Source organism: Nestor notabilis, unplaced genomic scaffold (genome assembly GCF_000696875.1).
Source record: "Nestor notabilis isolate BGI_N333 unplaced genomic scaffold, ASM69687v1 scaffold17851, whole genome shotgun sequence".
In the NCBI taxonomy this organism is placed as follows: Eukaryota; Metazoa; Chordata; class Aves; order Psittaciformes; family Psittacidae; genus Nestor; species Nestor notabilis.
Window position 1 is genome coordinate 1 of NW_009916304.1, and position 25,221 is coordinate 25,221.

Here is a 25,221-nt window from a genome sequence, read left to right on the forward strand (position 1 = left end):
AGGCTCCGCCTGACAACCTCGGTGCTGTCTGTCCACCCACGTGTGACCACCCTGCGTCCTGTGTCCAGCTCCGTGGTCAACAGCACAAGAGGGATGTGGAGCTGTTGGAGCGAGTCCAGAGGAGGCCACAGAGATGCTCCAAGGGCTGGAGCAGCTCTGCTCTGGAGACAGGCTGAGAGAGCTGGGCTTGTTCAGCCTGGAGAAGAGAAGGCTCTGGGGAGACCTTAGAGCAGCTTCCAGTGCCTAAAGGGGCCGAAGAGAAATCTGGAGAGGGGCTTTCGACAAGGGCCTGTAGGGACAGGACAAGGGGGAATGGCTTTAACCTGACAGAGGGGAGATTGAGATGAGATATTAGGAAGAAGCTCTTCACTATGAGGGTGCTGAGGTGCTGGCACAGGGTGCCCAGAGAAGCTGTGGCTGCCCCATCCCTGGCAGTGTTCAAGGGCAGGTTGGACACAGGGGCTTGGAGCAACCTGGTCTGGTGGAAGGTGTCCCTGCCCGTGGCAGGTTGATCTTTAAGGTCCCTTCCAACCCAAACCAGTCCATGATTCTCTGAACCTGATGTCGCGTTTCAAAGGGAGCTGACATTTCTGCCATAGCGTGTTCTCTCTGCCCCCAGGATGCATCACAAAGCCCAACAGCCGTGCAGGAATCCCCCTGCCACAATACAGAGCTGCAAGGCTGCTGGGGATGCATCATGCAGCAAAGGCTGCCTGACCCTGCCCACAGATCCCCCGGGATGCCTCCTGCAACTATACTGATCCTGTCCTTATAAATGGCAGGATGCAGCTTAGCATGCATTCTCTAGTCCCAATCAAATACACATTTTTCCCTGTGGTCTTACCGTCGACTTAGGTTTTCAAGGGAAACAAGTTCCCTGGGCAGTTCCGTTAGAGGCACGGAGGTACATGTGATAAGAGCATGTATTCAGTATGTCTGTTGCCTTACAGTTCTATTTTTCAGCTAAGCACCCTGGGTTTTGTAAGGAATTTAATGCACCCCCAGCCCCAAATACCTACAAAGGGAGAAGTATAAATCCACTGGAGAGGGTAAGAATGCAGAAAGCGGTTTGGCTCTCTTTTGGTTTTTTTTCATAGCAACATCTTTAGTGCCTTTCCAGAATGCACAGCTCTTCCTTAGGGGGAAGATGTGTTGCTATCCAAGTTGTGCTGTTTCACACCCTTTCCCCAACAGATGGCCTAGATCCTCACCTGTTTAGAGATGTTTGAAATAGCTTTGCGTCTCAAAAGCAGAACCTAGCTATCAAAGGGATTAGTGATTCCTGCTCACAGACTGGGTTTTTCCAAACATTCATCCCTATTTTGAGCAACCTGGTCTAGTGGAAGGTGTCCCTGCCCATGGCGGGAGGTTGGAATTGGATGAGCTTTAAGGTCCCTTCCAACCCAAACCATTCTATGATTCTATGAGATGTCATGCAACAGAAATAAAAACATTGTGTTTGAATTTAGAGATTAGTCAGAATTGAATCTAGGATTCAAACATAATTGAGGCTCAGAAGTAGAACCAAATGCTACAGGTAATTCATTTTTCTATAAAAGACTATACTGAAATCTGAATCTCAGGGTTGAAGATAGCCTGACCATTTTCTTGCTCCTGTTTTCTTGGAGAGCATCATGGCTGTAAGAAGAAGAGCACACAGCTGTCACAACCTCCTATGATTTTCACTCCATTAATTCCTTTAAGTTGCTCTTCAAGAACATGCTTTTATTTTATACACAACCAGTGATCAGCTGTATTGTTGCCCAGAAACCTTCAGCTATTCCTTGCCAGATCTGTGAGTGGTTTGAAGCCAAATGGGACGTGATTCAATACCGAGGAGGAGTTAAGAGGATCAGTAACACTAGGCATGGCTGACCTTTAGTAAAAGGAAAAGGGTGAGAGCTAAAGCTAGAGTTAAGACAGACTTTTGCAGATTGGTGTGGACTGCCGAGTTCTCTGCTGGACAAATCTGAGAGGGAAAAAAACCCCACATTTAGGTCCTCTTCTCTCAGTTGTAGCAGTGGAGAACAGTAATGCTATGGAGAGCAGTGCAGTCATGAAGTCATGACTAAGAAAAGAACCAGCTCACAGACCTTTATGATTTCTGTTTTAGAAGATAATTTCTCTCACCATTAGAGTGTAGAGACTCTGATTTAATGTCATCATGGAAGATCTCTGACTGGGCAAGCCAGGTTCCAGTAAACAATTCTATTCCTTTCTCATTCCATTCTGTTGGGAAGAAACATGTGTTAACTTTCTGCAAATCTGCCCTTTCCAAAACTGTCTCCTAATTGCCTTTAACCCCTTCTGTCAGCAGGGGAGTACCACACGTTCACTGGCACATGTTCCTCCCAGCAGAGGAATGAAACGCATCTTATTTTTCACATTTAATTCTGCATTTTTGGTGCTGTTGTTGCCACGCAGTTTGACAGCCAGACATAATCTCCTGGCAGGAGGAGGCGGGGAAACAAGATAAAGAGAGGCTTTAGTTGTAACCCTTACACTTTTTGATTCAAGCAACATCACCCCAGGTCCTGTTGCCAGTGAAAATAAGAGAAGTGTGAAACCATAACACATTAAATCTTTCTGCCCAGGGAAGCAAAAAAATAAATCACATGGGGTGACGTCCAGTACAATGGGAGAATCTTACACTTCGATGTCAAACAGTCTGGTAAAGAAAAGCACCTGCTAAGCGTGAGGAAGGACATTGTTCTTCACCCTGAAGAGTCACAGAAGAGTTGTTTTGCCACAGAATTATATGAATGAGAAGTTTCTCTGAGGTTTTCATAGGTCTTTGAAATAACCTACATGGAAAAATGCTTTTAAAAGCATGTTTTGGGATTTCACCTGTTCAAGATACAAGGTGGAAGAGAACTCCCCTGTACATTTCATTGCAATGGATCATGTACAACAATAGCAGCACAGTATTGGGGGGGGGGGGGCATTTATGTAGTAATTGAATTTTGTGTTAATTCTGCTTTTCAGTGTGCCTGAAGAGTCCCAGGTGAGTGTCACATGCAAACAGACAAGAGCAGTAGAGAGTCCCTCGAGTGTGACACAGATAAAGCAACAAGGAATCTGCATAATGTCAGACATAGATATGTAGGTTTAAAAAAACACAAACCATGGTTTATTTAAATGTGTAAATTACTTGGGAGGGGAAAAGATTACATTGTACTATGGCAATACAGAGAGCACACACGGTAACAAGCTCATCTATCATAATGAATTCAGGCTACTCTTTTCCAGCCTCCCAGTCTGCTCACATGGATCCTTGGGAGACGCTTGCTGTTGCTTTCTCTAGGGGACTCCATGCTACAGATGAGTTTCAGTCAGAATTCGCTGTCCTGTTTCTGTGGGTCGGACTAAAGAGCAGAGCATCATCCTCCCACCAGGGGAGACAGGCAAAATACAGCAAAACTTCTCATGCACTAAGACCCTCTGTGATGGGTTGAGTAAAAGTAGCCTGATAGAACATCTGATCCTAGGAAAAATTACCAGGCTGTCTGCCTTAACCTTATCCCAGATGTGACTCATGACTGGGATGAGAAGCCTAATGCAGCAGAGACTGAGAGAGATATTACAATAGTCGTAAAATGCCATTTCCAGGTATGGCTTTTTATTTCAGGTTCTTCTCAATCCAGTCTTTGAAAGGAAGAGCTTTGGTGTAGCCACTGTAGAGTTCTAGGCTGCAAGATTTATCATAACCCCAGCTCACTAATCCCATCAGGTGCCACCTTGGCTCAGGAGATGCTTTTCCTGGCAAAGTTATGGCTGCAATCCCACCAGTCTCTGCAGGGCAGATATTAGAAAAGGCTGTGTGGTCTTGTTTGGCACAGAACATGCTGTCTGTGATGCTGACTTGTATCCCATTATCCTCATACTGTTGCTCACACAACAGTGAATCCACCATCCGAACAGCTCCCATGCGGATTGTGTCATTCTTGTATCCAGGATCTTTAATATCAGCCAATACTTTCCAGCCAGTAACGGTTATTTTTAAATCCTCTATGGATGAAGTCAAGTCATGAGAAGATGACAAGCAAATGGGTTGAACACGACTGCTGATTCTGGCTTTGTCCAAGAGTTTTATGATAGCTATGTCAGAGTCAAGTAATATAGGGTCATAATTGGGATGCACTATAATGGCAGAAATCTGGGGAGCAGGAAGAATCGTAGAGTTAACAGCAGTGGCAAGGCAGCAGCACTCTTTCCCCACACTACTATAATACATGTTAGTTCATTCTTCATACTTCTCCTCGACCCTCCAATCCCAAACTGTTTTTTCACCCTAGTGTTCACTCAAATGAGAAACATAAAAAGAGATCAAGCATCTTCTAACTATTTTTTTTTCCCCTTGGGTTTCCGGACAGTTTTTCTGGCCTGAAACTCTTCCTAATGACAAGCAGACAAGGGTATTTTCATCAAAATGGGGGGTTAATGTTCAGTTCAAGTTTTTCCAGTTTACTAAAAAGATTTAACCTGCCATGTTATCTTCAGCCTGGAGAATCTGAAGGGGGGAGAGGGGGGTTGGGGGTGAGTGTTGTCAAATTAAAATGTTATCTTCTAACTGAAATTCAACCATCTTCCCACAAGGGAAGCATACTAGCAGTACATTGAGTGATGTTGGGGCTAAAGCTTTACTGCTAGTTACCTTGATGAAAACACTACAAGAACAGATAGGATTCCTATAATGAAAGACTGTAAATAATATGTATTTCCTAAAAGGAAAAGTCTGAAAAAGCTGGAATTAGAGAAAGAAACTAAAAATGGGCGAAAGGGGGAAAGAATCAAATTAACTATCATTCCTTGGATAAAATCCATTAACTCACTCATGTACCCTGCCACTCCAGAAAAAGACACACACAGCCAAAGTTGCTGTATTTCTCCTCATTTTGACTCCAACCTTTCTAGTTCTACTTGAAAAACACAAGTGGTGAGCATGAGGTACTATTTTTGGAGCTGGAGTCAAACACAAACTTCTGAGTTTAATGCTGTACAGCCTTGGGGCTGAGATGTGAAATGTGCTCATGGCATCAAACCAGGATCTAGAGCACAAGTGTTTCCCTCATAAATTATGCTGATCACTTTTGATAGTAGCTGGCATCTCTTCTACTTTTTTTTTTCTGGCAATATCACTCAAGACATTATGACCCATGGAACCTGAGCTATTTTCTTAGTGATCTGTGTTAGGGGGTAAACACAGGAGTTGAACAGTGCCAAGGGAACTTAATGAACTGAAGCATATGCCCTCTGTGTGCCTTGTTCTGTCAGCTGACTCTCTAGATATATATTTGAAAGAGCATTGTGTGCTCAAAGGACAACCTTCTTCTCCCTCTACGAGACAGATGGGCTCAGCGTCTGCTTGTACTTATCATTTTCCATTCCCAGAAGACTTACCCGCAGGTTCTGGATAGTCTTTTCATCCCTGTCATCATCTCTGTAGAATTTCCCCAGAACCACCTTAAGCTCTGCTGCTTTGAGCACAACGGTCTTGCCCAGGTCAGTGACGCAGTGAGCTGCCACCACCACAGTACGCTCGTTCACCAGGGCCCCGCTGCAGATGAGGATCCAGGCCCCTTTTCGGAGACTGTTCTCCTTTATGCCGTTGGCTGTCCGATAGATTGCCGCTTGCCAGGGCCACCTGGTAGAGGTCACTGTCTTCTGAAGGGTGATGTTTTCTGCTTTTCCACAGACTGAGGAAACATGAACCAAGAATGAGGTAACACCTTTTCCCCACCACAAAAGCTGAATATCACTCTTGATTCCTGCTTAGGCTGTGCCAAAAGAAACCAAATTGCAATGGTTAGCATGAGGGATAGCTTTCTAATTAACCTGTGTCTCCAACCTGTGAAATTATAATGTAAGAGTATTTTATGTAGTTTAAAAAAATAAACTTATGATTTTCCCATTATTATCTGAATTCCTGGCTGAAGTAGGAACATGGATTTAGCACTTGAGCAGGTGAATTTTCAGTACAACCTTATCAAGCTGCACTATAATGAGATGACTGCATAAAGAAATGGAAAGAGTACCCCTGATTGACATATCCTCCAAGCTTTATTGCTCCTATCTCCCATCTGGAAGCAGAGGCAGCCTACACGGCTGAGACATCCTAATTTTCTGAGATGAATATACATCCTGTTCTCCCATCCCTCCAGAGATGTGTGTGTTCTTTCTCCCTTGGAGACTCACTTGGAATACACACAGGAGCTCTCCCACTCCATTTTCCTGTCTTCAGACAAGTCCTCCTGCTGCTGCCTAGGCGGCGGTAGAAAGGAGAAATGCATTCATACTGAAGCTGGGTGTGCAGATGCTGGTACCCGGGGGGCAGATCTCCAAAAGGCGGTGCTGGCTTCTTGGTGGGATAGATGTCAAGCTTTTGCTTGCTGAATGCAGATGAGTAAAGTTGATGCAAAGGTGTTTCCCTGTTTCAAGGCACAAAGAACACAAGGTAATAATAATAATAATAAGAAGAAGAAGAAGAATAGTGATCATTACCATATCTTTATCACCAGCTGTGTTAAGTATCATTTAAAAGCATATCAAGTTTGCTTGTGAAAGAACAAAGCAAAAAAACCATTCCAACACAGATGAGCAATAGTCCCATTTAGATGGGAGCTATTTTATTTACATGTAAGTATGTATATTAATACACATTTGAATATAAAACCACATATGTTTATAAAGCTTCTATTTGTGTCTCTTTTTTTTTTAAATTGTACAGTTTCTGGATTGCAACCAGTTGCCTCTGAATGTGGAGCAGCTTTTGCCATTCACAATAGGACTGAGAGACCACGTTTTTAAATAAAGAAATTACACTGGATGTTGGCATTGCCATAATTAATTCTCACCAGAGAAGAGATAGGCACATCTTTTCTCTAGTGAACACTTTAATAGGCAGAATTAGGAATTGATTCAGATTAAATCATGTTGATAAAGTTGCTTGATTTACCAATTAGCAGAAATAATTGCCTCACCACAGAGATTTCATGATTGCAGTAATTACTAAGCTTCTATTTAGAAATTGCACTGATTAGCTGAAACATGGCACATAATTAAAAAAATAAATATAGACACCAGCCTAGATATATAAACCAGAAGCTTGTCTACAGTCATACTTAAGTCTTCATCGGTTAGAATGTGTCCCTTACTCTAATGGTTAAAAGCATTTTTCTACAGAAAAAACCCGACAAATTATTTATGACTGAAAATTTCAGCAAGAAATTAATTTCCGTTGAAATTTCTTGTACTGTTGCATCCAGAAAAGCCAAAAGCATGTTGGGTTTTTTCAAGTGGTAATTCCATTTTTGATCACAGAGAGACACAGCCTGCCTCCATCAGATAGAATCTGTGAGGCAGTACATGACAGCACTCAAGGAAAGTAAAGTTATTAAGAACAAGAGCAATGACAAGTTTCTTATATTTTGGACAAAGGATGAGAGCTGCTGTGGTCATGCTTAGGCTGCCAGGGTCCCATTCCCTACTTGCATGTGACCTTGCAATAGTGCATAGTCAACACTTCGCCTCACTGTTAAGCTATGAAATGGAGATCCTGCTTCAAGGGGTAAGAGTCAACGCGGTGCCACGATGATGCTACGGAGGTGGGGGCATGTATGCCCTTTCATACAGCTCTTGTTAACATCTGAAACATTTAGCACAAAGACCTGTGTTGAAAAGTGAATTGAGAAACCTAAGCAAGAAGAATTCCCTGATGACTACTAAAGCCTCCTGATGGCTTCTCAGGGCCGCCTCTACAATCATACATCACGTTGCTGGAGAGTGGGAGAGTATTTGGGAAGTATGTGCTTGCCTTGTTCCTAAAGTCTTCTCTAGGCATCTGCTACTGGTCATTGCCAGAGACAGGATATGGCTTGAGCTGGACCTTTATTCTGACCTGGTATGGTTGTTCCTAAGACCAAAGATGAGGCCAGTTCTTGCACTCCATCTAAAAATAAATGAATCATGTACTGGAAAAAAAATCCACCTTGAAATGAGAAATTACTACTTGGACAAAAATGAACCTGGTCATTGCAGCATCACTAATTCAGATTGGTCCTATTTCAGGAAATCAGCAAAAGGGTAAGCTCAGACAGGGTCTGATATTTCATGCTTTACTCCCTGCTGTCCTACTTCCTCTTGTCTCCCCCATGCCCATCTCAAACACAATTTTATATCAATTACCCCCTTCTCTCGTGTTCTTCCCACTCTTTTCTTCACTAAGACACCACATGTTCATGTTTTAAGACACCTCATTAGCTCCAAGGCACCGCTCTCAGACTGTTCTCATAGCCTGCCAAAAGTCTGCAAGCCTAATTCCAGCATAACCCAGTATCTTGCACATCTCTAACCATGCCTTTCTTCCTGGCTGCCTCTAGCAGCTTCCAAACCAGCACTTAACCAGCCCTCCCCTCCCAGCAGCTCTCATTGCTCCATTGTCAGGCTAAACACACAGGGTGGAAAGGAGTCACATTTGTTTTTTAAACTGTAGTTGAGATATTGCATTCTCACCTTGACTGAACCTGCATTGGAAGCACTTTCTGTCTCACCAGGTCAGAGATCTTTGGCTCTCTGCAGGCTAGAAAAAATATAATGTTGCACAATACTTTTCCACATTCACAGCTCAAGTGTTAGGGTTCATACACATTTCCATTCTTTCCTCTTACTAGCTATAGTGGACTGGGTTAAGAAAAGAGGCAGTAAATTATGTGTGTTAAAATGAAGATAGGCCCTAAAACCTAAAGCATCGGAAAAAATACTTCCTCACGGATCACCAGATCTATCCCGTTTACAACAGTGGATGCAACTGAGTGCCTTCTGCACTGGCACTTCCAGCCATGGAGGAAGATTTGCCTTTCAATGTGTCTGAATGCCAGGTTTACACCACTATAGCTGATGATTTGGAATCTGAGCAAACTTTCACAATAATGAAGTTAGCTAAAAAAATATTTAATTTCCATCCTGTAACCACACAGAGTTGATCCCAGTGAGTCAGCATAGAGAGAAAGGCTGTGGGATGTCACAGACTTCAAAATGTCTGTTTGCTTGTGTACCCACAGAAGGAGCTGGAGACTCTGATTCAAAGGAACACCTCAGTTACCTGAGTATGCCCAAAATAACAGAAGGGATATCTGGGATTTCTGATTTTTTTTTCTTTACTTTAAAAGCCAGATAAAATATTCAGTTTTATCAGTTCAAATAACTGCCAGGATCTCCTTCCTGCTGCGCACAATGGAAGGAAGGGAATCTTGCAGAATGGATTTAATCTGTACGGCTGTGTACTTATGCTCTGTGGGATTTACCAATGCCCAGGTCTTTATGATTACTGTATATGTTAACCTTTATGTCACTGTCAAAGTTCCCATCAGTAAAGATACTTTCTGCAAATGGTTATAATCCATAATGATGCTTTCTACAGATGATTATATGTTTCAGGGAGAGAGTATTTCCATCTACAATAACAGAATAAAGCAAGTTGCCCAGGGGACAAACATATTATCTTATTTATCATTACTACAGTTAAACCAAGAAAAAGCATCAAACAATTGTTTTGGGGAAATTAATCTGGCAGCTCCCTAGCTCAAATTCATTCATCCATTCAGGGTTTCAGACACACTTAAGAGTAGCTCCAGGTGAACAGCATAATTCCTTTTCTAGCAAAGGATTTAAAGATGTGTTTTGTTGTTTTGATAAACACATATAGTTTAAACATGTCCTCTGGTGGTTTTCTGGACCAAACCTACAAGGGTGCGATCTACAGGCTTGTTCTTTCCATCCCATGACTGGGACTGAAAAGGATCATGAGAGGAGAGTTGGGGCCTATGAGAGCAATTATTTCCTTCTATTTCAATTCCCTCCTGATCTTTTCTTTTGATCTTACACAGGTTTTATTCTAGAAGGAGGGTAATAAGGGTCTTAGGGAACATTCCTTTCCATGTTTAAAGATGGAAACCTCTTCTGGAATCACTGGCATCTTATCTGGCTGAGTTTAGCAGCCAACGGAGCTGGCAAACTACGAATCTCAGTATGAGGTGTCAGTGAGATGGGTTATTCTTAGCAAAAATGATTGTTCAGTGAGTGTAAATTATATAAAACAAACTCCAATAAAAACATAGCAGCTTTTGTGAATTGTGGCAAAAAAAGATTGAAAACTACCTTTTATGCAGATTGGCTGCTTCCCTGACCATTCTCCATTGTCTTGGCAGGTCCTCTGTTCATTCCCACTAAGAACATACGAGTTGTTACAAAAGAAAGCAATGACTGTGCCAATTTTTGCATAGCGTCCATTCAAGGCCCCAGTGTCTTCTACTACTCTTCTGTAGCCATTGAGAGGGCCACCAGGATCTGAGCAGTTTTTTTCATCTAGAACTAATGATAGGGGAAAAAAATAGTAATCATTTTATCAGGTTCACTACATTACTTTTACCTATCAGATTGCTTGGCATTTCATTCAGATTACACTTCAGCCTACACTTCAGCAAAGCTGCCTTTTCAAGACGCATCTGGGATCTCTGTCTTCTAAAAGATCAAAGAGTAAAGTAGAAATTATAATATACAAATGTCTGCTTATAATACACGCTTTAGCGTCTTTAGTGTAAATGTAAGGTTCTCTTACACCTTACTGTAAGATGCTCAGATTGTTAAAAGGTCTTAAAACATAGTTGACCATCCTGAAAAAGAACCTTGATTGTGTATGAAGTTCATTTCCCATCAACAGGGCTACTTCAGGGTCATCAAAGCATGCACTTGAACTATTTGCAGGAGACAGGTCCTTGGCGTTCTTTTCCCTTTCCTGTGCTTTCAATACTGCACTGGACTTGTATAATAAAACTAAACTACTCATTTTTTACTTTTATGTTTGGTTGCATCTTGGTTTCTCAGCACAGAAAGAGAGATCTCAGTAACCCCAGGAAATATGGGAACTGAAAGAGAATATGGAAAGCTTACTCATGCTAGGTTCTGCCTATAAAGCCACTTTTACTTCCTCCTTCCCGATATTTCCCCCTTTCTTGTTGTTTTGTTTTGTTTGGTTTGGTTTTTTTTTTTTCTCTAAACTCTTTTTTTTTTTGGCCTAAATCTGGATGACAGTATTGCCTATGTGATGCTAATAAATGCTTTCCTCTGTATGTTAACTTCTCCATACTTTCTATTTAGCTGCTAAAAAGGTATTTCTGTTTTTTCCTTTAGATTTCATCTCAGTTTGCTTGTCACGTTGGCAGTAACATGCAATTCTGTTTAATTCCTCTGTCTGAGATCTCGTTGCCTGATAACCAGTGAATGTCTAGTCTAGACAGCTCGTGTTGGTACACCTCTGCTTGTGGAGGGCTGAGAAGAGAAGGCTCCAGCAAGATCGTAGAGCAGCTTCAAGTGCCTAAAAGGGGCCAATGAGATATTAGGAAGAAGTTCTCTCCTGTGAGGGTGGTGAGGCCCTGGCACAGGTTGCCCAGAGAAGCTGTGGCTGCCCCATCCCTGGCAGTGTTCAAGGCCAGGTTGGACAGGGCTTGGAGCAACCTGGTCTAGTGGAAGGTGTCCCTGCCCATGGCAGGGGGTTAGAGCTGGATGAGCTTTGAGGTCCCTTCCAACACAAACCATTCTATGATCCTATGATTCCATGATATCAATTGACCACAAATGACCTCTTCATGTCCTTGCTTTAGACCTGCTGAGCCTCATTTCACAAAAGCACCAATTTAAAACAAAGCATTTAAGCATTTATTTAAATCTCTGCGAACCAGCACAGTAACAGTGCATAGGAATGGCCCTGTCATATTCTTTTATCCTCGTGTCACCAGCTCAGCAGTGCATGGAAAAATGTATCTAACCAAAGTAGTACAAGTTCAATGAAAACCTTGTGCTCTTAGCATTGAGTATATAATTCAAGCTAAGCATATATTTCATGCTTTCTCTAACAACACTGGATTTTAACATATGTTGATAGTTATATGGGTACTTAAATACTTTTCGCATGAGTCATATTCAGCAAATAAAACATCTGAACCTCTTCTTCACCAGGAGAAAGGGAGAAGTAAAGCCCTGTCTCCTTTCAGTTTGGCTCCTCTGTACAAGTGACTGATAACCTGAGAGCAGCTAAAGACCATAGGGAATCATTCTCAGTATAATGCTTTATTTGCAAATTGTTTTCTATCCAGAGGCATCATCTGTTGAGTGGAGTGCATGTTTTAAAGTGTACCTAAGCTTGATCAAGTAAGTCAATTAAATTGTCTTATTTCATCCTGTGTCTACCAGTAACTTGAACTTCCCTAATCTAGGGTTATCACTTTTTTTTTATGAATTAAATACAAGGAGAAAACATCTGGGAAGGAGAGACCCAAATTACACCACCTAACACTCTAACAGCCAGGTCCAGAGACAAATCTTTCAATAGGTCTTTAGCCAGGGACATCATGCAGCAGGGACTTTAGCAGTTAACTGCAACTGGAGATACTCTCTCTAGGTAGTAGAATGACTATAGCTTGCTCTTTCAGATGAAATCATATACAGCTGTTTCACAACACTCCTCCCAAATTTACATTGTTTGCCACAACACACTTGTAAAAGCACTTTTCCAATTGATACAATATTGGAATATGGAAATAAAACTATGCAAAACAAAGGAAAATTAAAAGTCCCTTTGCATGAGAAGGTGCTTTGAATTTCACAGCTGAATGATAGGCATGCTGGCTTGCCCAGCCAGGACGAATGGAGGTTTCTCTTTTATCAGTTCTTCTCTAGGGTGGGAATTCTGTTCAAAAAAGGGTCTAGTCTTCAGCAGTAGCCCCTCAGCACCTCTACAGAGTGCACCGGACTTCTGTAGAGGATGTATCAGAGGCACATAGTAATGGAAGTAGCTATTCATTGTTGCACAATGTCCCTCGCTTGGGTTTGGTCCTAGAGATTTTCAGTCTGCGTATAAGAAGGGCATGTGCCTAAAGTCTTTGAGGAAATTATTTTTCAGTCATTCGATGTTTCAGTCAGACCTTTATATAAGTGAGTCTTGCAGGCTTGGGCTTCAGCAGAGTGAAAAAACAATCGTGACTGCTTGCTAAAGGCAGCCACACAAAAGACCCTCAAGTTAAGCCACAGTTCTACCAAATTTCAACTGACATTTGGATATTCAAGTTTCATGTGAATACATTGGCCAAAATATTTGATAAGAATGTTAAAGTGACCTTACCACATTCAGGATGATGTGTTGACCAAATCCCATCAAGTTGACAGTAGGCAACACGGCTGCCTTTTAAGCTGTAACCTGCGTTGCACTTGAAGTAAACCTGGGCCCCGTATTTAAAGTCATCTCCTTCCACAATACCATGAGCGGGAGCACCTGGAGTCCTACACATCACCACTGACAGTTCAGATATTTCAAAAAAATCCACTTTATTACAAAAACAGGACTGTGTTAGGATGATTCTTTATTTAGCACATTGAAAAACCAATTAAAATGGGCACAGGAGTTAAAATTACAAGACAGGTATATGCTGATCTTTAGAAAGCTGTTTAGATGTCAGTTCTACACACACTTAACATACATGCCACTTTTCAAAACCTATCTGGATGCATTCAGTTCAGTGGGGTTATTCAAAAGTGTGTTCACATGCATAAGTGTTTGTGTCATTAGGGTTCATTTGCTCCAAACACTAGTACGTGAAGCACTTGCCATCTTAACAATGGTTTTGAACAAACTACCATGCTTGATCAAGCAGAAATTTAGATCTTTAGAAGCCTTATATTGAAATCTTTTCAAATTCTTCTTTCCATTTTTATATAGTTTTTCAGATAACCTCACTGAACTATTAAAGCATATTTGTGTGGATCAAACATTATCAGAATGACATTAAAAAGGAACCTTGATATTTACCAAGCTGTGATATTTACTCTTTCCACAGGGTTTGCTCTATTGGGAAAATACTTACAGACAATGGTCTGTTTAACTACTGCAAGGAGTAAATATCAGATTAAACACTGTGAGCAAGATTTCCCTGAGAGCATCAAAGCAGCCATACTAAATCAGAACAGAGGTTCAGCAGGCACAGAAACCTGTCTTCAATGCTGGTAAGTAGTAGATTTGCTGGAAGAATATAAAAACAGAGCAAGCATATAGAATACTTTCCTGGGAGATTCTGTCAGCATTCAGCAATCTGGGGCTCAAGCACTACCTGAACTACAACAGCATTTTTGCTACAACATACCCTGGTGATACTTTTCTTTTAACATTAATTTGTTTGAGTATTTTTTAAACTCACCTACACACTTGTGAGAACAATGTGCTGTGGCAATGAGTTCTACAGCTAAGTGTGGTGTGAAAAACACACTGCCTTCCTTGGTTTGGTTTCTAGCCTGCCATCTGATAATTTCATTTGATGCTCTACCTTTCTGTTCTGAAAGACAGAGAATGTCCATAGCCTTCTCCAAGTCGCTTCTGAAAAGCCATTTTCTGTGTGTAGAAGTTCTATGTGTGTATTTCTATATGTAGAAACTACAACAAAGTGGGAAACACAGATTTTAGTACCTACATAGTTATCCATCTCTGTGTGTCTCAGGCTTTGCCTGGCCATTCATTGTGGAAAACTCCATAGGAAAGGATCCAGTGCAAGATTTAGATATGCCTATAGATTTTTTATCAGGGAGCTGGAGTGTTCCACTTAAGATGAATACTAAAGAGATCATCCCTACTTTATGCTTTTAGAATTAGACTTCTTCTGTCTTGCCTCATAGCTAGTTGCTTACTAACCTACGGACAAATTTTGATCCTTACGCTTCCAGAGGAAAAACTTTTCTAAGGCCTCAGCCTTGTAATTCTTACATAGAACACACATGAATGCATCTATTTACATGGATTGTGGACCACCCAATTATTCCCGGAAGAAAGAGATTATTGAGTAACAGTCCTAAAGCAGCAACATTCTCAAGAACAGAAATTTCCCTTAGTTTACAGATTACTATAACCATCAAACAGTGAGTTGGCCGAATTCTTTGTGCACTTCAAGCAAGCACAAGTCTTGGAAGGAAAAACTAACATTGAAGCATTACAGAAGGGCCCAGACTCACTGCTCCAAATCAAAACACATCCAGTTAGGGGAGCTCGACATTTCCTCTTGGTTGCAAGTGTTCTGCATCAGTGTCATCTTTAGCAAAAAAATAATGATAAAAATGCAACAAAATTAATTCCTAGCCCTTGATGTTTCTCATGTGAAATATAGGCATTTATACATATACATGCATATATAGGTGCAGATGTGTATACACAAGCACATACATAAATGAAATGGAAATAATGGTAGCATAGATTTTCTAGGTGTTTTAAATTCTCAGAACACTTGTCTTCCCAGTCATGACCTTTGTATTCCCAGTCGCTCCCTCCAAATCTTTCTCTAAACAGAAATTCTTTTCACTACATTCATGTTTCTCTCTTTCAATGTAAAGTTACATTCAGCTTGTCAAATGAGAAAAGAAGATGATTAGAAACATCTGGGCACCACTCAGAGTTCTCCCTTTTATCATAAATACAGGTTTTCTGGTTTGCTTGTGGTCCAGTCCAGCTCTGCAGAACAAACGTTTTAGTGCTTTTGTGTTCTAGGTCCACCCTGGAAAAAATGTCACCAAGCCACACTTACTTCTTTTTTTCCACAAACTGTAAGTATTTGTTCTTGGTCAGTCTCCTGTGTGATTAAGATATTTCATTTCTAGTCTTTTTTATTTGGTCTGGTTGCCAGACTTTCTTTAGATTCTCTGTGACAGTGTAACCCAGCTGGAACAACTCTGGGTTTATTTATGATGTAGTTTCGTGCAGTGTTTCGGGCACAGATTCATTTAGGACTGGAAGTATGGCCTAGAGTAGAGGAGACGGAGACAGAAGGTCATGAGATCTAATCATAGCTATAAAACTGTGGCCATGGGTAAGTTGCTTCATCTGCTGTATCTAACAAATGAGAGCACCCCTTTCCTCACAGGGATGTTACAAGCATTAGCTCATACCCACTTGTGTCAGACTCACCGTGGGGCTTCTCTGATGGCAAAACAGCTAAGTATTATTAATAGACATGTCCCTTTTGTTACCCATGCCTTTATCTCCTGGCTGTCTGTTCCCCTGTAACACAGGATCTTCCTTCATGGTTTGTCCTGTTCTTTAAACTTTGCCCCTGGAGGCACAGCCACTCATTTTAGGTTTTTCTTTGGATCATTTTGTAAGTCCATTCTTTCTATAAATTAAGTGTGGGTTTGAATCTTGAGATGTTCCCTGCATCTCAGTACCACAGTTGAGCTCTGGTTTCAGCTGTATTATCTAGCCTGAAAGTCACATAGTTACTCTAGTACTGGCCTCTGCTGCTTTTGGTTTGAGCTCTGTAGCTTTTTTCCCTCTTCAGTTTAACTCTCCTTTTATCCCTTACATCTGATATGTTTCAGGCAGCAATTTTGCACCTTTTCCCTTTAATCATGAACCCTTCTGGCAATGGAGTTTTGAACAATTATCGTGAAGGGAATCCTAGACCACATGTGCTTCATCCATTTCTCTCTTATCTTTTTTTGTGGATAGCTTCCCATCAAGAGTGTGAATTTGACTGGTTCTTACATCTTTCAGGATGTGCAGTATATTCCATTGAATTTTAGGACAGCCTCCTTTGTTTGAGATATTTTATTGAAGTCTTTCAACATTCTCTACTGGCATAAGTCTATATCAAACTCCCCAACAGACATTTCTCTTAAGTCAGAAAGAAAATAAAAGAACATTTTGTAAATGTCATTCACACCTAGCTCTGCCCTTACCCTCTGGATGCACATACTAGACATAAAATCCAACTACCTGAGCTGACCCCATTCTCTTCAGTTTTTAAACTCTCTAAGACATTTGATATGATTTCAGGCTGCCTTGCCTAGGCAGGATGGTCCTGATCCTGCCATAGAATCATGCAATGGTTTGGGTTGGAAGCAACCTCAAAGCTCATCCAGTTCCAACCCCCTGCCACGGGCAGGGACACCTTCCACCAGACGCGGTTGCTCCAAGCCCCTGTGTCCAACCTGGCCTTGAACACTGCCAGGGATGGGGCAGCCACAGCTTCTCTGGGCAACCTGTGCCAGCACCTCAGCACCCTCACAGGGAAGAGCTTCTGCCTCAGAGCTCATCTCAATCTCCCCTCTGTCAGTTTAAGCCATTCCCCCTTGTCCTGTCACTACATAGGTCTTACCATACTTAAAGGCCTTATCAACATTTCCCTAGTGCTGGTACAATACCCTCTGCAATCCGTCATTTTCACAAGATTAATACCTTACCTTTTCTCTAAGTGCACTTTGCAAAGCAGACAGAAGGAGAAGCAAAAGATGAGGTAGAGAGCTTCTGACAGAATTATCTTTGAAATGTACAGTGAAGTCTACAACACTCACCCCAAACTGTAAGGCTTGAAACAACCCTGCCAAAATGGAACTAAGAGTGTCAGGATTTCAGGTTGCAGTACTCAGTCTTTGAACCTTTCTCTCTACAAACAGAAGACAAAAGCCACCAGGAACCCAGAAAATTAACTGGGTGGCTGCAGAATTCTACTGTGAGATGGTACTAGACAGCCAAACACGAAAAACATTCGTTCAAGGTTTGTCTAAGAAAGGCTGGGCATCTCAGAGACTCCATGAGGGTCAGGCTAATCCTATTCTTCATGCCAGGGTGTCATCAGACCTATAAAGATTCTGGTGAATTTATACCCAGAAAATAATAGGAAAACTGGAGAGATTTCAGGGAAAGGTGAAATGAATGTTACAGAAGTATAATTCTGAGAGTGACTAAGAGCTAAAAATGACCACCCTGGTCATGCAAAAGTTAAAAACTACAACAACCTAAAAGCTAAAACCAGAAAGGATACAGTAAAATGATTTAAGGAAGACAAAGATGCATATTCAGGCAGGATAAAATTAAGACCAGGAGAATTCTTACTCACAAAAAACTCTAGATATAGTCTCCTTAACAAATGTTTGAAAGGCATAGCAGGATATAAGTCTCGTCTGAAAACTGAAACTCCATCTAAAAAAATCCCCTGGAACTGACTTTGGAGAGAACAGGGCTGCACTAGCAACCCATTATGAGCTGAGAGATATTTTTGTTTTAATTTTTCTGTATTTTGCTACACAAAATTGTTCCTGGGACATTCCACAATTAATCCATCCAGGCTTATATGGTCTGAGGTTAGTTTTGGCCTGATACACCTCTGTAGAGATCATAAGAAAGCAAAGTAGGAGGGTATAAGACAAGGCAGCAACAGGCACCTCTGACAGAAATGCTCAGCTGTGACAGCCCAGTTTTTAGAATAAAACCCAGAGCTGCCTCCAGTCTCTAGATAACAAACTCAGAGAGTCCTGGTAAAACTTATTACCCTTCTTGCTCCGTACTTTGTTGCCTGGAAAAAAGAAACCAATCTTTTGTCCCATGTGAAACATTAAAATAGCTCCACATTTCACAGACAACTTTCCAGAACACTAGACTAGAGGAACACGAAGTTTGTGAAATTTTCAGTAAAATGTTCCATTATTAATAATAACAGTGCAAATTTCTCTCCCTTTTAAATTATACGTAAGAGTCATTCCTCAGATCTAAATTAGCTGCCATTTAGAAATAGTTTTCATGCTCATTTTATCATTAGTGATATAAATTAGATGATCTCTTGAGACACGCTTTTCTCTCTTCAATGTCCTTCAAATCCTGCCTGATGGAATTATCATTTGCTTTTGTCCCAGAGTCCCTTCATTAAATGAACATCTTTTTCTGCTGCCTTCCTCTCAGCCATATCCTCGTTAAATAATATATAGCCCCTCACATGCATGATGTATTATCTCTAAATTCTGCACAACCTTTCAATAATACATTGAGTGCCTGAAATAAATCTCATTCCTCAATGCTGGTACTAATAAAAGGTTTACATTTCCATTTTTGTCCCCGCTGAAATACTAGGTGCAAGAGCTTGTAGTTGTATGGACTTTTGTTCTTAATTTGCTTACAGCAGTTTTTAATACTGCTACAGCTAAAGAAATTTATCTTGTTGCATATTCCCAAGTCAGAGTTTGGCTTTCAGGCTGACCCGTTCTAATGTATATAGCACATTTTTACTATTTTAACAGGTTGTTCAGCCTGGAGAAGAGAAGGCTCCAGGGAGACCTTAGAGCAGCTTCCAGTGCCTAAAAGGGATGACAACAAAGCTGGAGAAGGGCTTTTGACAAGGGCCTGTAGTGGCACGACAAGGGGGAATGGGTTTAAACTGAGCTTTAAGGCCCCTTCCAACCTGAACCATTCTGTGATTCTATGATTTTGGACCCTGAATTCCCAGCCAGCTCTACCTACATGCACTTCATGCAGCTCAGTAGTATCTGCAGTTGCTGCCCATGGCCACGCCAGCTGAAGTCAATCATGGTAAATCCCATGAGGTTTGACTTTTCACTCACAAGTCTCCGATCTTATAAAATTCTTTTTCTTGGTTTAACTTTCATTTTGAGGACAAGTCTGATTCCATGACTACCTGAGTACCATTATGTAAATATACCAATGATACATGAAAATAAATTTGTAAATGATGTCTGAACATCATTGTGTAATAGTTCTTAAAGCTTATAATCTCTGTATTTCAATTTCATTTTTCCTTATAAATTCAGTGTCTGTCTGCATTTTACTGCTGGGAAAGCTATAGCATGGAGATATCAAGTGATTTACCTGAAGGCAAACAGTGAGTGAGTGGCAGAGCTAGAAACAGTCCTATTATCTCCTGATATTCTTATTATGTTTACATTTAAACTGGCCCTGCTTGTTGCAGAAATCAGCATTAAATACATCAGCATTATGTCATCCATACAGTACTCTCAGCAGCAGCTTTGCACAAAGGTGATGGAGCCATATGGGAGCAGGTGCTCCAGTGTGTCTGAACACAAAGCGCAGGAGTTAAAGAGAGAACAGCCACAAACAGTTACTGGTGGGTCCTGTGATGCCCTTTGCAAAGCCCCATGAGTAAAGAGCTTTTCTGAATTCAGGCTTACAGAATTTGTTGTCTTCACTCACAACAGTTTATTTCCTAATCTCGGCCCATGAGCTCTGTCAGTCCATGTAAATCTCTGATACCATTTATTCCTGTGATTATCCCTTCTCTGCCCAGCCTGCATCCACAAGGTGGGGATGCCTCAGGCTCTCATAGGGTTTGTTGGCAGAAAAGAGCTGGCGCAGGGGAGGACTCAGATAGCTCTCCTGAGACATCATCCCTCTGCAGCTTGGTGCAGCAGCCCAGAGACAGTTAATGCCTGACACACAAGTCCACAGAGGCTACCTTTAGCCAAAACCATAAGGACATTGGGTGTCAGAATGTTTTTGGAAGGGTTGTGTCCACAAGGAGGGAATGAGGTGAGGGAATTCTGGAGGCCATGGCTCAGAGCACTCAGGAAAACTGCTTTTGTATTCCTTCTTATAAGCAGTGAGAAGGGCTGTCAAGAAGGTATATGAGTTTGGCAATGGATTTGGTGATTTGTACAGCATCAGGAGGCACGAGTCCATCCTGCCTCTGTGTAGGGCTGCCAGACCTGGATGTATCAGCTCACATACTACTATGAGGCAGGAGCCCTGACTCCAGACTTATGCTTTAGACAAGAACAAGAGAGTGTTCTTGCCTGGCTCCTGTCTGCCTTCAGGGTTCTCCACATGCTGGGATCATGGGCATATCATAAGTTTGCTGATAGCAACACTGGATTCACGAGGCCCTGCAGTGCCTCACAGAGCAAGCTGTGGTAGGAATGTCCTTCTCTGTGTGACACCTCTGATACTCTCCCTGAGCCTGCCATCATTTCAGCACAGGCTTTGCTCCTACAAGAAGCTCAATTCATTTACACTCAAGAAAGAGCCTGGCACCTTCTGATATTGCCCTCAAGCTCTCCTGAATAAATGGTAGCAAATGCTGTGGGATCCACCATAAGGACATTAACCTTCTTGCTACTACCTCCCTGAACCTCCTACCTCTCCTACACTGGAGAGCGCTGCTGACCAGGAAGCCACATGTTAACAAGCAGCTCAGCTGCTCTCCTCCAGAACCTGGCAAGAGCTGGATGTGGCTCGAGGGCTTAGCTTTGTGATGTGATCATCATTCATCCCCACTGCAGGAATAGACTGCTGGGAGCTGAACCACTTTGGAGTATGGGCAGTCCTGGTCAGGACTCTCTGAAGCAAATGCCTGGACCATATCTGAGGGAGCTGGTGATGCCTAGCATACTTGCTTGTCTTCTTTGTTACCCCTCAAAACTTTTGCTTCCTGGAGCTGTCTGGTTTCAGGTGAAAAAAGAGTGTGGTTGCAACTAGTGTAGTTGCAACTTCTACAACCAGAAATCAGAAGGGGGTGAACAAGGAAAGCCAAGAGTACTACTAGGGTTTGGGTTGAAAATTATTCTTTTTACAAACAAGACTCTGAAAGCAAAGAATGCATGCAAACACTGCAGCAGATCTTGTACAGGAAAGGGCAAGAAAACCTCTGGTAGAAAGCTGGTCACAGTGATGGCAATGTTTTCTGGAATAAGGAAGCTCTTGGACCTTGAAGAACAAGGATGCTCTGAACAGCTACAGCCACATGCCCAAGCAGCACTGCTCTGCTCGGTCATGCCTGTCACCGCAGATGCAGCAACAAGTGCGTGAGGCTTTAGGAGGGGGTCTCAGGTACCTTCAACCTCTACATTATCACAGGTACCTTAGCCAACAAGGCTAAGATGCTAACACCCAGCTCCACAAAGGTGCCCATGTCATGGTGATTTCAGTAGCTAAAGGAGAAAATAGGTGCCTAAATGTCACTTGGGAGCTTGCTTTCAGTATCCAAGTCCTGGGAGAGTAACAAGGATTATTCCTCAGAAGTGCCCCGCTGTATTGCAGTAGCTCCCATTCAGGTTGATAGCAAGGGAGGATTTTGAATGAAGTATCTCTGCCCTCACTCACTTGTGTTTCAAAAGAGAGGAAACTCTCTACTGTGCTTCACGCCACTTGTGATGCCCCAGGACACATTCTTCCAGCTTCACGCCCAGCTCCAGCCACAGCTCATGCAAAACTGCTGGGAAAGACAATTCACCACAAAGATTTTTTTGCCTTAATTTATCCCCCATGAAAGAGTCCTGGAAGTTCAAATCTTCTCTCATGGTTGCATTTTGCCAGTCATCACATTAATCCTGGAAATGTCAAAGGAAATCATAACAAGAGCAGCCAGCCCCAAGTACCAGTGATAGCAGATTTCCAGTCCTGCTCTCTGGGCCTCTTCGCTTTTGCAGTGGTTCCACCAGCTAGAAATAATTACACAAAACTATGACATAATCCCTACTGAAATCCAAATCTTTTCATTCCCTTCCAGCCAATTGAAACTCACCCCTGATGTTTTCCAGCTCTCTGCTCCTGTGAATGAGACTGTATCCATGTGAAAATATGCTTGGATCACCCACTGTGATTTATTCATCCGGAGGCAATTTGGAGGTTGTTGCTTACAATTAGCCACTTGATCTTTATCAGCATTGTTCTCAGCCCTTAAAAGGCTGCGTCTCTGGATACAACCTTTCCGGTACTTGGATGGCCTATTTAAATTATACAACTGGTCTTGTACTTGCATGGGATACTGGAGGGAGTGAAATCCTAATTGATGATGTGCAACATTCATGTTCTCTATCAGTGGCAAGAACTAATATTCAGAGTAAGACCCAAATGTGTTCCTTGGAAAACATCACAATATAACGCTGTGGAGGAGAGCACAGTCTGCTCAGGGGGAAGATTTTAGGGCAACAGAGAAGCTGATGTGCTCATTATTCTACTAAATTACAAAGGCGAGTAAATCATCTTGAGGTGTTTCATTTCGGAGATGTAAGCTTTCCAGCTAAACAGGGAAAAGTCCAGGCAATGCTGGGTGAGAAAGACAGCCTAAAGAAATGCATAATTCTTTGAAACAATGCTTGTGAAAGTGCATTAACTGTAAAGGGAAAGCACCATTTAATAATATACACTCACTCTAGCCTAGATGACAGAGTAGTTTGTTCATCCTTTTGCAGATATGTGAGCTGGATTTCAGACAGAAAGGAAGATCTGGCATTGCCTGGAAAATTACCAAGTGCTGAGATGAGAGTGTAGGGAAAAAGAAAATGAATGGAACTAAAAAGCAGGGGAGTACTAAGGAAGTAGCAGGGCAATCTGGTTGGCTGTGAAATGCAGTTCCTGAGCTCTGGAAAGAACCAAGGAGGAGTATGGGAGCCATAAGAAAAAGCAAGTGGGATATTGCCTCATTGTGTCAGCATTCCTACTGCCTGGGGCCATTCTTTTTGGCCGTGTTTGTATTAGCTGCAAACAGCGAGTAAGACAGTGAAATCATGCCCATGAGTACAACAAAGGGAAGTGTGCTCAGGCACGTCCCTTAGAGACATTTGAGTGTAAAATCCTCAAGGAGGAATGAAGCCATTGAATGAAATTTGTTGGCAGGGGGAAGAATGCAACAGTCAGCTTTTAAGCATGCTGGTTAGTCCAGCAAAATTTCAAAGTAGTTTAAAGTGACCCCAAAGCACTGCAAGAGCATGCAGTCTTCATGCTTGTGCCCCAGAAGCTACAAACAGCATATAAGTATTCCTCAGAGAGGACAAGGAGTGGTTGCTCCTTGTTACTCCTCTACTCTGCTCTGGTGAGACCCCTCTTGCAGTCCTGCATCCAGCTCTGGGGGCAACAACACAAGAGGGATGTGGACCAGTTGGAGTGAGTCCAGAGGAGGCCACAAAGATGCTCCAAGGGCTGGAGCAGCTCTGCTCTGGAGACAGGCTGAGAGAGCTGGGCTTGTTCAGCCTGGAGAAGAGAAGGCTCCAGGGAGACCTTAGAGCAGCTTCCAGTGCCTAAAGGGGCCAACAAGAAACCTGGAGAGGGGCTTTTGACAAGGGCCTGTAGTGACAGGACAAGGGGGAATGGCTTTAAACTGACAGAGGGGAGATTTAGATGAGATATTAGGAAGAAGCTCTTCCCTGTGAGGGTGCTGAGGCGCTGGCACAGGGTGCCCAGAGAAGCTGTGGCTGCCCCATCCCTGGCAGTGTTCAAGGCCAGGTTGGACACAGGGGCTTGGAGCAACCTGCTCTAGTGGAAGGTGTCCCTGCCCATGGCAGGGGGATGGAACTGGATAATCTTTAGAGTCTTTTCCAACCCAAACCATTCTGTGATTCTATGATGATTCTACGATTCTATGATTTTCAGAGGCCTGTTGGAACATATTAAGGCCAGCCCCAGCAACATCAAAGGCAACAGCAAGGAGCTCATTTATTCAGCTTAGTCAGTTGGATTAGACCCTTCATTAGGATGCAGAACAATCCTCTTCTTCTTGGCAGACAGGAGCGAGGAACAGAATAAAAATGGAAATCGGATCTTAGCCCTGAATTCCCCATTCAGCACAAGTTCCTCTTATTTGCGTAGGAACTCTAGTTCACCCAGCTTTGTTTGAAATAAAGGTAACAGGAAATTTCAGAGCAGGATGAGGTCAAGGTCTCTTGCTTTGGGGCCAGCAAGCCCTGGAAGGACTCTTGAGTCAGAACACCCCGTCCCAGGAGGAGGACAAGCAGAGGGGGAGAGCATTTGCCATGGGTTACCAGCAGTGCCATCTCTCCACACCTGCATCTTCAGCAGGCAAACTCAACACTGAGACTTTGGAAAAGACCTCTCTTAGTTGGAGTTGAACAAGCAGTCGTCACACTGTACAGAGTTGTTGACAGCCTTGATGCTTTTGGGGATGCTTTTTAGCATGCAGAGCACCAGGATGAGGCCACTAGTTACTTTTTCTCTAACATGCATCTTTTGAGGAAGTTGCTGCTCTGTTTCAAGGCATCGCAAACCAAGGGAAAAAGATTTTGGGTTTGGTTTTGTTTTAAATGAGTTTGATTGCAGGATTATTTCAATGAAAATCCAAAAAGCTCAAACAGAAAAGCCTGAGTTTGACCTCCAACATGTTAGCATGGCTAAGGGGTCACTGGGATGGGTATCCAGGTGTACTGCAAATTCAGTTTAAGATCAGAAAGAAGCCTAAGTATTTAAAGTAGGAAGTAGTTTTCCCTACTTACCATATCATCATAATAAAGCAAGCTTATGTGTAAGAAGCTATTTGGTGCTGGTCTCTTAGCCTTTTTGTTAATGTGGTTTAGGACAGAAGAATTAAGAAAAGATCTCACTCTATTGGTTAACATTTGTTTTACAGTTTCACGCAGGGTTGTTGTTTGTTTTGGTTT

General features: G+C 42.3%; 1 protein-coding gene across 1 annotated transcript in view; it reads right to left on the minus strand.

The window, feature by feature from the left end:
• Nucleotides 1–3,378: 3,378 nt before the first annotated feature.
• The window catches only part of PAMR1 (peptidase domain containing associated with muscle regeneration 1), a gene marked incomplete at its 5' end in the record, with an annotated part of 32,249 nt that continues 10,406 nt past the window's right edge, over nucleotides 3,379–25,221 (minus strand). Inside the window, 6 exons of the mRNA XM_010024520.1 lie at nucleotides 3,379–4,156; nucleotides 5,401–5,696; nucleotides 6,196–6,428; nucleotides 8,512–8,578; nucleotides 10,156–10,368; nucleotides 13,175–13,345. Coding sequence (XP_010022822.1) covers nucleotides 3,620–4,156; nucleotides 5,401–5,696; nucleotides 6,196–6,428; nucleotides 8,512–8,578; nucleotides 10,156–10,368; nucleotides 13,175–13,345 — 1,517 coding nt within the window. The remainder of the gene's footprint in view (nucleotides 4,157–5,400; nucleotides 5,697–6,195; nucleotides 6,429–8,511; nucleotides 8,579–10,155; nucleotides 10,369–13,174; nucleotides 13,346–25,221) is intronic.